At 37.1% G+C, this 14229-nt stretch overlaps 1 protein-coding gene across 3 annotated transcripts in view; it reads right to left on the bottom strand.

The window, feature by feature from the left end:
• Positions 1 to 10341: 10341 nt before the first annotated feature.
• TANGO2 (transport and golgi organization 2 homolog) overlaps positions 10342 to 14229 on the bottom strand; it is a 39913-nt gene continuing 36025 nt past the window's right edge. For all 3 annotated transcript variants that reach the window (XM_076352504.1, XM_076352506.1, XM_076352505.1), the window contains one exon: positions 10342 to 13221. In XM_076352504.1, coding sequence (XP_076208619.1) covers positions 13101 to 13221 — 121 coding nt within the window. In that variant the 3' untranslated portion in view covers positions 10342 to 13100. The remainder of the gene's footprint in view (positions 13222 to 14229) is intronic.

The raw sequence follows: 14229 nt of genomic DNA, 5'->3' as shown, positions 1-14229 counted from the left end.
TGAGGAGAACTGGCCGTGGCGGGATTCGTACCTCATTCGGTCTGTTGTGATAGCTGTGGGTCCAGCAGATGCTGAATGGGTTTGGTCCTTTCGCTTCAGCTGCTCTTTAAATTAGAAAAAAAAAAAATATAGCAGAAGCAAGGGTTGTAGGAAGTTAATGCCTTTTATCAGACTTGACAGAAGGACTGCTGAAGGTTTTTCCCCCTACACGTATCACTAGCTAGCTAAAGAAGAGATGCCACTTTTTCCTACAAACACTGCTTTACATCTTTAAGCAGCACAACTACAGCATTACCCCTTCAAAAGTGATTTACTTAAAAAGGATAAATTAAAGTACGTCCATATTTCATGCCATATGTACCAAGCAGTTCACAGAATAAGCCCCAAATCTGACTGTAGTGTTTAGACACAATTCCTAAATAATTATAGAAAACATCTTAAGCAGTTTAGGTAAAGTTACTTCTAAAGGGTTAGTGAACATTTGCTGTTCTTACTCACTCCAATACTTTATGATTTGCTTCCCCCCGAAATGGAGAACTAAAGTAGCTTTTATTGATACACTTAAATTACAGGGTTGCCTCTCCTGTCCTTCATGATCATACTGATTTGAAATCAACATCACACACAAAATATTAGCATAATACGTCAGTGGCTTAATCACTTATAGTATAATAGCACTGAACGATGATAAATGCTTTTGTTTGCTTCCATACAGAATTTCAGGACATGAGAATCTTTTTCTGATATTTCGCTTATCTCATGTCTTTGAGGTCCCCAAATACTGTTATGAAAGATAATGGTAATATTTTAATAATATTTTGAAGACCTCTGTTAGGCCTTTCATCTTTGTGTTTGACTGGACCAACATATCTAATGGTATGGCGGTAGTTTATATGGACATAATGTCATGGTACTGTATCAACACATAATAAGGTTACTGAAATTGGTTTGAATCTTTGCAAGCTGCCCTCAAAAACTGAAAGCAGTTTCTAATTTTTAATTCCTCCTAACAGGCTTCTGCATTCAAGCCATTATTTTAAAGTGGTTTTTAAATTATGACTGCTTTTATTAATTTTAAACCACTTCAGAATGCGTATTTAATAAAATAGTCATGGTGTGCAAAACAGCCGTTTACATCACACTTCAACCTTCAAAGCTGAGGAAAAAAAAAGTCTCATTATTAAGTACAGAATTTGAGTTGATGTTGGCATTTGCTGTAAACTAGCTGCATCACATCACCTCATAAATTGCTAACATTATGACAAGAGAAGATTGTCCCTTTCAAAGGATATATGAAAATGCAAGTATCATGACTCATTTGCATCCAATTTATGTGACTGTATAACTGAAGTATTGCACTGACAGTATTGCACAATGTAGTAAATAGGTTAAATTTTTTATATGTACATAAACAGCAACATTTCAGTTAGGATCAGGAGAGGCACAAAACACAGGCTTTTGTGTAGAGTTGGAGGAATTAAAATGCCTGCAGTGCTTTGAAAGTGAAAAAATAACCAGTATGTTAGTTTTTGCATTGTGCATCTGTTTTCAGAGAATCAAACTACTATGACTTAAAGCATTGATGCAACAGCTGATTCTCTGAGACACTGACACTACAGGGAAATATACTTCTAACTTTTCATAAACAAAAGAATAACAATCCAGTAGCAAAACAATGGTTTCATCAAAACAGTGTTAAAACCATGGTTAAATTTTTTAACCCAGAAGGCCTATGTGACCTCTGGAGAATTAAATCTGATCTGCTATGTCTGACAAACTGCAAATTCACCTGAAAACTTTGATAACCTGGACTTCTGACGAAAGACTTGCCAAACGTGCACAAAAACTTTATCTTCCATCCAGACTTTTGAACTAGAAGTGTGCAGGTCCACCTGCATAGTGCAATCAGGATTTACAATAGTATTGTGAACTATCATTATCAGCAGCAAAAAATCAGTTCCTAGTGACAAGGAGATTTTCATATGCCAGATATATGAAGGCTGGACAGAAACAATTGCTGTCAACACAAAATACAGAAAACAAGCCTATAAGGAAAACAACGACGAGCTTCCCAATAAAGTTAACAGGCTGCATTCATCGGAATGAAAATTAGGTGGAGCCAGCGTCTTTTTCATATTCTTAGTTACAATGTCAGTAACTGCAGCACATACTGTGCTGTTCCAACAGTGAAATCTACTGGAAGACAAATTTTGCTTAGCCCGCATGGCTTTTATTTCAGTGAAGTAGGTTGTTCTGCGAAATAGGTATTTTACTTTCTGAAGATGTGAAATACAAAAATTAAATATGACTTATCTTTCCAAAGACATTTTAAACACTAATCATCAAGGCATAAAATAGATGTCAGGTACGAAACAGATTTGCATGTCCTTTACAATATGTGTTATTAACCTGATGGAAACATTAATGAAGCTGAGTCGCTAACTACAGCCTACAGTGTGCCAGTTTGCACTCAAAGACCTGGAACTACATTAAAAAAAAAGACTTCCTTAGTAAGGTTATTAAAACAGAATTTTTTAATCTAAGTGCCATTCAGGGGACAGTTTGCATACAGTATTCACATTTCAGCCACTGTGGACAGCGAGGGGGAGGCAAGCTGGTTCCAGGCTATATACAGATTCCTGCAGCTCTGCGAAGCCCAACCTTTGAACTTCAGCAGGGAAATGCTTCTGTGTAGACTGTTTTCCCGATACCTGATCATACTGCACCAGAGTGGAAATGACCAAGCCTTCTGTACTTCCAAGTAGCACTCCAAATACAGCTGTGTAAACTGGAAGTCTGAGAAAGCTCTCGATCATGGAAAAGTCAAGTAAAATGCAATTAAAAGATATAATCATCAAACCAAACGAATTAATTAATGGGAAAATTATTTTTGTAGGAGTAAGAAGTGGTGCAAATTGTTTACGATTTACTAAAGTTAGTTGTATTAAGGACACAATTCATACTACATCAGCATCCAACAGGATTCTTTCCATTGAGTTCAGCGAGATTTCTCTCACACCCCAAGGATGAATCTGAGAATAATTTATGTCACATGGAGGCATCTAAACTAACAAAGATGACATTTCTAGTTTGGACCTGGTCTGAATACAGTCCACGTCAAATCAAGTGCCCAGCCTCCTAAGGAAACATAACGCAGACTTTATTTAAAAAAAAAAAATCCTCAGAAGGTTCATGACATCTAACTTCAGGCATCTAATTTAGCTTGCCCATAAAACGAGAAGCAGATTCTTAAGCATTCAGAGAAGCAGTTAAGCCTCCCCATTAATTACATTAAGAGAATTCAGATTCCTCATGTAGACACCCAAGTTACACACTTAAAGAACGTGACATCAGCAGGGTTGGGATTTTCTCCAAGTTTTGAGATACATTGTCTCATTTGCCAGAGAATAATAAATCCATTAAAGCTTTAAATGGAGACAGCAGATGTCATACAGCAAAACGGGCACTGCCATTGCACATTGACTAAGGCAGAATTAGGGGAGGAAAAAAGCAAACTGATGTTTGCTTGCAGTGTATATTTTTGTGTCTTACTTCTTGCCGAAATCTGCTCTCCTCAACCTAACCTCTGTCAGTCATCACCTGACAGCCATGGAAAGATGTCAAAGGGACCCCATGAGCAAGCTCAGACCAGTCCTCTAGTGTCAAAAGAGGTGGTTGATTGCTAAGGAAGATAATCAAAGCAGACACATCCTTTGGCTCAATGGTACCAGGGAATTACTAATCTTGCACTTTGGCATCGATGCAGATTTAAGGCAAACTATACTGTGTCGTCTACAGAAGCACATCTAACTTCTGATTTTTCTGTTGGAGAAACTTCAGCCAATTGGTTACTTCTCTAAGGTTTCAGATTGCTGTTAGCATTTTGTCCAATAAGGCAGGCATCTTTCTAAAGACAGTATTACTTAAAGTGGGATATGATGACTAAGAGGTCAAGTAAAAAGTAACAACTCCTCCCTGTTATAGCCCACAAGTCATTTTCTGTCCCAGGTTTTCTTCCCACCTAAATTACTCTATCATTATGTTCAAACATTTTACATAGGGAATGTTCTTGTGATAAATGCACCTGGGCACAACACGGAGATCTGAATTCCTGCCTGCTATATGCTTCGAGTGACCTTGCCAAGGCACACTAACAATCAAATCCACTACCACTCTGGTGGGAAATTTACAAGGTGGATGCAGCTGCAGTTTAAATATGGGACATGTGCAATGGCAAGGCTCTTTCCCTCTCATCTATCCTGGAATATGCATACTGTTCCATGCAATTCTAACCAGCAGGAGGAGAGCACTCAGCTACACATTCAATAACCTGCCTTTGACCAATTTGGTTTAATTAACATTTTCTGGGTTTTTTGTTGTTTGTTTTTTTTTTTAAAGATATTCCAAATTTGGATGAAAAAAAGATGCCGATTTTTAAGTAACTAGGTGACCTTCACATTAGAAACCGGACTGCACATGTCACTCTTAAGTAACATTCTCGGCAATTGCCAATTGGACCTGTGCTGGTGCTATTGTACAGTGACCGAGGCTGCCCTTGCTTGTTCTTGATACATAGAACAAATGTGTTCCAAGGGCTGAAAATCCTGCATTCTTAAATACACTCAATTTATTTATGGGAATATTAGAGAAAAAAATTAAATAACGTCCATGTGGGACAGAATACCAGTCTTCATACTTTGCTTTCTATAGGCCCTTTCATCCAAGTAGTTCAGAACACTTTTTTAGAATAGATAATATTTATCTGCTATTTGTAAAGATAAACTTAAGCATAAAGGAAAACAAAATCCTCTGAGCCAGCCTTGCAGCTGCTTTCACATCCCACATGTCTACCATACACTACTGTTCAGTTGTTGAACTAACCCTGCAAGTCAATCTTAGCTACTTTTCAAGAGCTATAGCAGTACTCCATTGACAAGTACTACTTTAGACATTCTGGCTTCTCCTAAACTTCTCCAGCCAGTGACTTCTGTTGAGTGGCAGTTTTTCTTGTGAGTCGTTATACATCATGATGTTTTAAATTCAAACCTGTGATAACAAAGCATACTTTGTTGTTCCATAGGACTGCTGTGAACTACAGCCAAGAAACTGTTGCTCCAATTCCTTAGCTTGGTCTACTATATATATTGCTGGTGGCACACAGACATGAATCAGGAGCATAATCTTTGGCTGCCAAAAATCCAGGTGTAGCTGCACTTATATGAGCAAAACCAGAAACATCTGTACCTTTGTCTTCCCCCAACAGAGGCAAAATAAGTTATGCTTCTGAAAGCACAATTGTGCTGGTATAGCTGTTTTTTATGTAACTGCCATTCTGGGATTGCTTTGCCAGTCTAACCACATGTGTATTATACCAAGAGAGTACTCAGACTTGACTGGCACAATATATTGCTAAAGAAAACAGAAAATTTTGCAACTGCCGTATTGCAAGGATACCGATACAACACACATCTATCACATACTACATCTATAAGTAAAGCAGACCAACATAAGCAGATTTACGCAGCAAAACAATTGGTGCCGAGTACTTAATCTCCATGCTATGTGCATTTCAGACAGTTTTGCTTCAGGCTAAACCTATGACCTGTTGGAGTACACCTAGCGCATTCCTAAAGCACATCTACCAGTTCCATTCCATCTGAAAACAGCCTAGTCCCTGTGATCTGAGGTTGCCCTGAAATGTGAGCCAAAGCACAGTAAATAGGGACTATCAGAAAAATTATGTAAGGGCACTACTAATCAAACTAAGGTACTAATGTAGACCCATCTGTAATTGAAAGGACAGTTAATTCCCCTCTGAATGCCAGCCATTCAAGTGAGACATGACAAATATGAGATGGATAAATGCATTTGACTAAGACCTTGGCTCTGTGGCTATTTCTAGTAGCTATTCACAGCAGAGAGGAGAAAAAAAACACCCTAGCTTTCTCATTCACCTTTTTCTTGGAAGAGCACATTCTTTTAATAAGAGGCAAAAGCCTCAATTATTGGATACGAATTATAATGTTGTACCACAAGAAGAGACACTACTGGCTTCACATATTCCCCAGTTTATTATTTAATCTATCTTAATTAATGTCTGAAAAGTGATGTGGTTTCCTCCACTGAACAGAAGCAATCAATGTGTTTACACAATCTGGTAGATTCCTGACCAAGATTGGCTCTGTGCCTGTAAAGGCTGGCATGTCCGATGAGATACCCATCGAAAACACTTCTCCGTCACCAGAGGCAAGCTTGTAAGGCACCTTACTGCATTAGTAGGCACTGTCGATTCTCAGAGGCCACAAAAAGAACAAGCTCATAAAATAAAGTTTCATATAACCAGCTCAGTTCCAGAACATTTTACTGAGAATATTTAAGCATATAACGATTATCAAGAATGTGCTGAAGTCCCATTAATTCAGAGCAAGTTAAATGAAGACTAAATATGCTTGTAAGTGCTCACATAAAGGCCAGCTTATACATTTGTTTAAATTCTTTCTTAAATTACTATTACATAATCATAATTGCAGATGCCAAGCATACAGCAGCATCATTACATTTCATACTAATTTTCATAGATAAAAATGTATCCTGCATAAGTTATTTTCATAACAATTATTTCTATGCTATTTGAAAGAATTTAAGACGTTCAAATCACATACCTATGTAACAGTCATAGCCTCAGTGGAAGCTTGATAATCTGTGCGCAGGGTGGTTGTTCTGGTTTGGGGTTTTGGGTTTGTTGGGGTTTTTTGTTTGTTTGTTTGGGGGTGGGGGTTTTTTTGATCAACAGAATACATCACTGAATGACCATTTCAAACTCTTCAGGAGAGAGATCAGGACTTCACATGCATTTTTACAATGTTTTAGGAAAAATCAAGGTTTTGCCTGTGAAACAAATATTAAAACTGTAGTATTTGCATTATTAAATAATGTGATCATTCAAGCTGATATTTAGTGAAGACGCAAAGAATATAGGATAAATCACAGAATGAGATGGGAATGAAATGCATGCTGAAAAAGGTGCCATTTTAGCAAAGATACTCAGAATATGGAGGTTATTTTGTTTTACCCACCTGTTAAACCTAATGCCTCCATTGAAGTCACTATCAAGTATTCTTCAGCTTTGCAGTCCTACTTGCTGTTTATTTTACCTTTTTAAAAGTGGTTATAACACAAACATACACTCTCTAGCAATACATTACAAAATTCTCTATGTAGAGTGACCTTTTTGGCATGGTTGAATGCAAGTTGTATTAGAACAGATATTCCATTCTGATGATGAATCTGAATTATCCACCAAATTCTTTGTAAATATGTTTTATATGTGTAAATATATATATTTTAGATATAATTTATAAATCTATTATATATTTATATCTCTCTATATAAAACAGTACCTTAATCAGGCCACGCAAAACTTCGTGTTTGGAATAAAGGTCTCAGAGTGCCAGTAAATATTCCTGATGTAGCCTGGACGTCTTGAAGCTACACTGTCCATCTTTGTCTACTTGTAAAATAGCCACTCCTTTTTCATTCAAGCTTTTGCAGATAATCTTCAGAACATCTTTCAATGTAACGGATTTTTCTTCATTATATTTGTCCTCTGCTAAATTAAGTATGGCCTTCTCCTCCACTTCATTTCTCCAACTTCTGATCTGTTTTTAGTTTGCATTTTTCTCCATTAATCTTTCTAGTACAAAGTCATAAAAATTTAATGTGAAGCAGCAGAGAAATGGCTTCTCATTCATGTTGCATATGACTTAAATAGATCGTAATTCTTGCCTATCCTACTTAATATAAAAGTTTACATTAATTATTATTTTTCTCCCTCATCTATGATCCTAAGGTCAGTCCTTACGTCTTCTGTTTTAAAAGATATGGTAAATTTGAGTACTTTAATCTGCTGGGGTAGAGTTAATTTTCTTCCTAGCAGCTGGTACAGTGCTGTGTGTTGGATTTAGGACAAGAATCATGTTGACAACACACCGATGTTTTAGTTGTTGCTGAGCAGTGCTTACACTGGTCAAGGACTTTTTTCAGCTTCCCATGCTCTACCGACTGAGCAGGCTGGAGGTGCACAAGAAGCTGGGAGGGGGCACAGCCAGGACAGCTGACCCCAACTGGCCAGAGGGACATTCCATACCATGGGCTCAGCACAGAAACTGGGGAAAGCTGGCCGGGGGGGCCGCTGCTCGGGGACTGGCTGGGCATCGGTCGGCGGGTGGTGAGCAATTGCACTGTGCATCACTTGCTTTGTATATTCTTCTATTATTACTCTTTTATTTCAATTATTAAACTGTTCTTATCAACCCATGAGTTCTCACTTTCACTCTTCCAATTCTCTCCCCCATCCCACTGCGGGGCGGGGGGGGGGGGAGGGTGAGCGAGCAGCTGTGTGGTACTCAGTTGCCACCTGAGGTTAAACCACAACATATATATTCATTTTATATATTCAACATTTTCTTCGCTCTATTCACCTTAACTTACATTTCACAGCATGAGTCATACTGATGGGTTATGTAATTCTCAGTTTATTCTGCTGCCTTTCCAGGTGATTACAATACAGATTCTATTTTCACCAAGTCAAGACCATTTCGTAAATCCTCAGTAACTGTCAACAAGACTTCTCTGCAGAAAATTAATCACATGAAGACCATTATCAATGTTCTATTACATGAATCTGAATGATATAAAACTAATTCCTAGCACTAATACTCCATATAAATGAGGATGCTTGCTAAGCCATAAATGTGCATTATTTAAGTTCTTCAAGCTAAGTTTGAAGTGTAAGATGCTTTAATTATTGCCTTATTACGGCTTAGTATTTCATCGATTCATTTTGAAATTACTTATTTCCTTATAATATGAAGAGTATTCCAAGTCTTATCAATATTTTGCCTTAATATTTAGTTTGGTATATTTCATCTGTAACAATAAATATCAGTTAAGCTTTGAACATACTGAGGACCTCCAAAGGCCTAATTCATTCTCTGCTCTAAGCGTATTTAATTAAAGCTGCTGATAACAGGGAGATGAGACAATTACATCTCCACCGCAACGTCCAGGTATGGCAGAACATTAAGGTAGCCTCAACTTAGCGTAACAGGAGAGTCTCAGGTCTGCCCAAGATCCAGGCTTTTGGATTCTTGCCCTTCGGTAGCATTTTGTGAGGCTCTGGCTTTTCACTAAGGAAGCACTGGTTTTGCCCTTTCCTTTGCATTATCTGTACTGTACCTCTGCTGTGATTATTTACTTTTTTTTTTGGGGGGGGGGGGGGGGAACCTGAGCCCCCTCAAAGTACTTTGAATATATATTTGTCATTATACTAATTTTCAATGTCCCTGATAATTAGTAACTTCTCTTGCCACAAACATTTGATGCAACCACCTAATTTCAAGACCAGTAATCCAGACCAAATTTATCTTGTTGCATAGACAAGAATTGGCAGTGACAACTTTAGAGGCTCATGAGTTAATAAAGCTTTTCTTTTTGCAGACTTTGGGAATTCCCCTAGATTTCATTTCGGTTGCCACCTTAACAATGACAATACCGGTTGCTTGTCTTCTTAAAGTGACTGTCAGTTTGAAAAGGTCACTGCTTGTAAAGCTAAGACTAGCTCTGAGATGGCTCCACCGTTTTACACAAGAGTATACCAGTTCCTCTTCCTTTAAGGGCTTGCTTGACACATTCCGGTATTAAGATTTGAAGGATTCACTCCAGTCTGCAAGGGAGAAAGCAGATTCCAAGTACCCTGCGGTCATGGCAGGAAGAGGGATGCTCAAGACACTGGTTCAGACATTCAGTGTTTGAGAACCTTTGTGTTTTCTACCTGATCTTGCTGTGCTTGGAGTGAAATCCAGCCAGGGCTAATAACAGGAGGACATTTGCTTTTGGGAGGGGAGTTGGTGGGCACATACTGGTTGTCAGAAGTTGGAGGGTATTTCAGAGAATTGGCTACTGTGACACTTGGTCTGGGAACATTCCAGTCAATACATTCTGTTTACTAACCTGAAAAACAAAGCAAAATGCCCCAAACCTGAATTATTAGCTTTAAAGAAATATTTTCCAATTTCTTACCTGGATAAGACAAGTATAACCGTGCAACAGCATAGAATTAAAAAAAAAACCAACACACAACACAACAAAAAACAAACAAAACCCCCAGAAAAAATACAGCACTCTTAAAAAGGAATTAAGTACCTGAAATGGACTTAACTTAAAGCTCTTCCATTTCTAATGCCTCATGAAAGATTTTACTTCATCTTACCACACAAAGTTACAGACAAATTAACATAAACATATGTGCAGAAATGCACAATCTATTAATGTTGACAAAGACTGGTCACCAGATTGACTTTATTCTGATTCTAGTTTTGAACACACATGTAAACAACAATTACAAAACAATTTTCAGAAAAAAAATTGAGTTTTTACAGACATTTTAAAATTTCTTCTGCTACCATTTTCACAGAAAAAAAAGACAGGAAACAAAAATCTCTTGCAAATTTATGACTTTGAAAATATGTTATATATAAGCAAACTTAGTAAAATGCCATGCAATAATTTCCTATATACAATTTTCCTTTATAGCCTTTAAAACTGATATTTAAAACCCCCTTTTATGTTTAAAAATACTTTTATAAAAATAAAATACTTTCTTTGTTAACTTTAACTAGATTACTTTTTTCCAGTGGATTCATTGCAAATACAATTAGCACACAGTAAATTATGTACTTCATAAATACCTGATCATTTCTACGGACAAGCACCATTTCCTGCTATCTGCACTGCAGTCCTGTTTCCACTGAAGCCAATGGCAAAGCTCTCATGAGCTTCAAAAGAAGTTAAAAAAGCTCACTTTATTAACTATTCTGACATAATAAGAAGATAACATTAGAGGTTTTGGTTCTTTACTGTTTGTTTTATTTTAACTGTCAGAAGAAACAAATCCCAGATTTAGAATTTTCATTCAAGCAAAGCAAAATACACTATCATCTGTTTTTACATCTAAGCCCTGACTTGCTTTTCTTTTGCCTATACATAAAAAAAGAATAAATTTTCATTATTACAGAACTACTATAAAAACTAAAGTTTATAAATGCTTTTAGCAAGAAACAACATGCAAGCATTTTGCTTGCCATTTAGGTAATATCTTCAAAGATAATGTCTTGTTCAAATATACGCTGGTGATTTTTTTCTTAAGGTACAAGGAGTTTGATGCGCAAACTCTCAGTAAGAGCAAGCCATCAAAGCCAACTTTTGTTTTTAAATATGCACTTGTCAAATTCAAATTCAAGACATCTATGGCTATTTCTTTGCATCTAAAAATAACAATAACATTTTTATTCATACAAACATATAGTTTAAACAGCCATCAAAAATAAAAAAGGGCTAACCATTTCCTACAGCTCACAAAGACAGTCTGGAAGGCTCCGAGTTTGAAACCACATACAAGCCAACAAGACTGTATTGATCGTCTTGCAATCAAGGTGGTCAAAAAGTCATTTATACAGCACTGAACGAATAACCAGTGACTAGTCATGCAAGCAGTCCTGGTATCTAGAAGCTATTTAAATATGCAAATACAAAGGAAATATCTGACTAAATGCTGCTTTAGCATCTCCTGGCAATTAGAAGTCTGGGAATGGCCTTTCACAGTACTTCACCTCAATGGCAAGTCTAATTTACTGCTTCCTCCATTACATACAGACACAAACACACACACACACACACACACAAGTGAGAATGCTTGAACACGCAAGCTTGAGTACAGAAGAGTAGTTGCACATCTCTAAGTAGCATGAGAAATCTTGCTACAATTAATAATCAAAGGCTTGTAAAAAGAATACATTCAGCATATATATAGAAAAAAGTAGCAGTGATCCATTACTAACTTAATATTCAGCATTCAAAAGAAGTCAAAACAGAACACCAGCAGCAGCAAAATAACAGGGGTTTAAAATATCTTGGTATTAGCTAGAATCTTCTATTACCTACACTGGCACTGAATAATTGAAAAAAAGCATGCATTTAAATAGCTTTTTAATTCACAGGTGTTAGAACATATGAAGTGCATCTTAATACCCAACTTTTTCAGCAATATAAAGACTGCAATAATGTCACCTTAAAACAAATAGCTATTTTTACTAAACATCTATGAACAGTCACTCCAGGTTTTGACATATTATACCAATAAAGAAATGAAGCCAAAATTGCACATGTATAAAACAGCTGATATATGTAAACTTCATATTCAGCTTCTGTTTGCAAACAGACACTTAATTCCTTACCTGCCTGCTGGGGAAGAAAAGAAGAAAAACAACATTGCTAATTAGACTATCAGGAAAAAAAGATGTCACAATCCACATAATTTTATTCCGGTCAAAGATAAGCAAGTCTGCTCCCATGATTTTTTTTTTTTAGTTTCTACTGAGTAAAGCTGAACAGAGACTGAACTTAATTTCCTATCTACTCTCAAATCAAGTTTAGAAATAAGATATATTGCTGTACTATCTGTAGGAAAACAAACGTAAAGAATCCCCCCTACTCTGCCCTCCCCAGGCAGAACATTGCACCATGGCACTGCTGAAAAGTTTAAACGTTACTAAAGCAGTTAATACTACAAAGATAACAAATTCATTTAACACACATTGGCATCAGCTATACAATCTTAAAAGCATATGTTGAAGGGAAAGCAAAGTGTGGTAAAACCTTCAGGTAGAACAATAAAAGCAGCAAACGTTTCCCCTCCTCCAAACTGAAAATATATTTAAAAGTCTACTTAAAACACCTTTTAAAGAAAAAAAACAAAACAAAACAGCCACAGAAAAGCAATGACTTCGTCTTGGGCAAAGATGGCCTTGCCCTGGAGGCAGGGTGATATTTAAAAATTTCTGATTATAAGTTGCTACTAATGTAAAAACAGTTTCTTTTGGTTTTATCCAAGGGATTTGTGAGCCTGATAGGGTACGCTACCAGTTTAAAATTTTGCTCTCCTTGCTATTTTTAGCTTGTGGAGGCTGGCACAAAACATTTACTAGAGCTTAATGGCTTGTTCTCTCATTGCTTTTATTACAAACCATTCAAATGGAAAGTTGTTAAGTGTGCAGTTTGAATTCATAGGTGCTTGTTTTCCACTGGTTGACATCTGCATTGATCATGTTGCGCTCTGTGAAAGTAACCCGTCCTTCTGAATCAATGAGAATGACTGTGTTAGTCCTGAAACAACATAAGGGTAGAAGGTTAGGCCTTGTGTCCATTATATAACTTTGCAGGGTCCCATCGCTCATCCCCAAAGGTTTTAGCTCTTTTTCTTCTTGACCACATCACCACCACGCTAGCAGGGCAGAAGTCGTCCTGGCAAGTTCAAATGGGCATTTTCAGTCCCCTTCTTCTGTCACTCCACTGCTCTGATTCCCTGTTGCACTTGCAGCAGCTGACATGCAAAGCTGCTCATTTACAGAGAGTACGATAAAAGGTTAAACTCTGTTTAGTGCCAAGTGTTCCGTTCAGAAGTAGCATAAAACCAAGTTTTTCTTCACAGTCTACACATACCCTGATGGGTTATTCGTATCAATAGTACCCTTTCATTCTTTCCTTTCAAATCAATTGTCCATTAAGATTTAAACATTGTTAATTATTATCAAAGGACACTGATACATGATCACAGAAAAACTTTTCTCTCTCTAGGAACCTTCCACAGGGGAAATTTGTTTTCATGAAAAGCAGATACCATTCATGCATCTATGCCCCTGTGTCATGTCTAAGCTGTCATTTCTGTATGGACATTGCAGTACCCTGCCAGAAAGAGATGACTGACAGAATTAGGACTTCTCCACCATCCTGATGTGGTGGCCTTCCCCAAGTCACTCCATAGTTGTTCACTCATATTAAAAAAAAAGGGCTTAATTTCCTCAGAAGACTATCATGAGGCCCAATTAACAAGCTCTATTCACTAAGCTATGTTGCTAAGGGAAAGATAAATGTGAGCATACAATTACAGTAGCAGAGAAGACTTGAAATATAGTGTTAATTCACCAGTAAGAGGTCAGTATTTCTACTGAGTTATCCCTGTTTTCCTTTGAGGTAGCTAGACTGCAATCTGTGAAGCAAGAGGAGGAAGATGCTTCTTTATCATTTTAGGTCTTCATTATCCCATATTTAAAATGTTCTTTGAATATGTTTTATAGAGATACTCAGTTTTTGCAGTGGTTTCTTTCTCAGAAC

This window comes from Aptenodytes patagonicus, chromosome 15 (assembly GCF_965638725.1).
Source record: "Aptenodytes patagonicus chromosome 15, bAptPat1.pri.cur, whole genome shotgun sequence".
NCBI classification, from domain to species: domain Eukaryota; kingdom Metazoa; phylum Chordata; class Aves; order Sphenisciformes; family Spheniscidae; genus Aptenodytes; species Aptenodytes patagonicus.
This window is presented reverse-complemented; position numbering and strand designations above follow the sequence as displayed.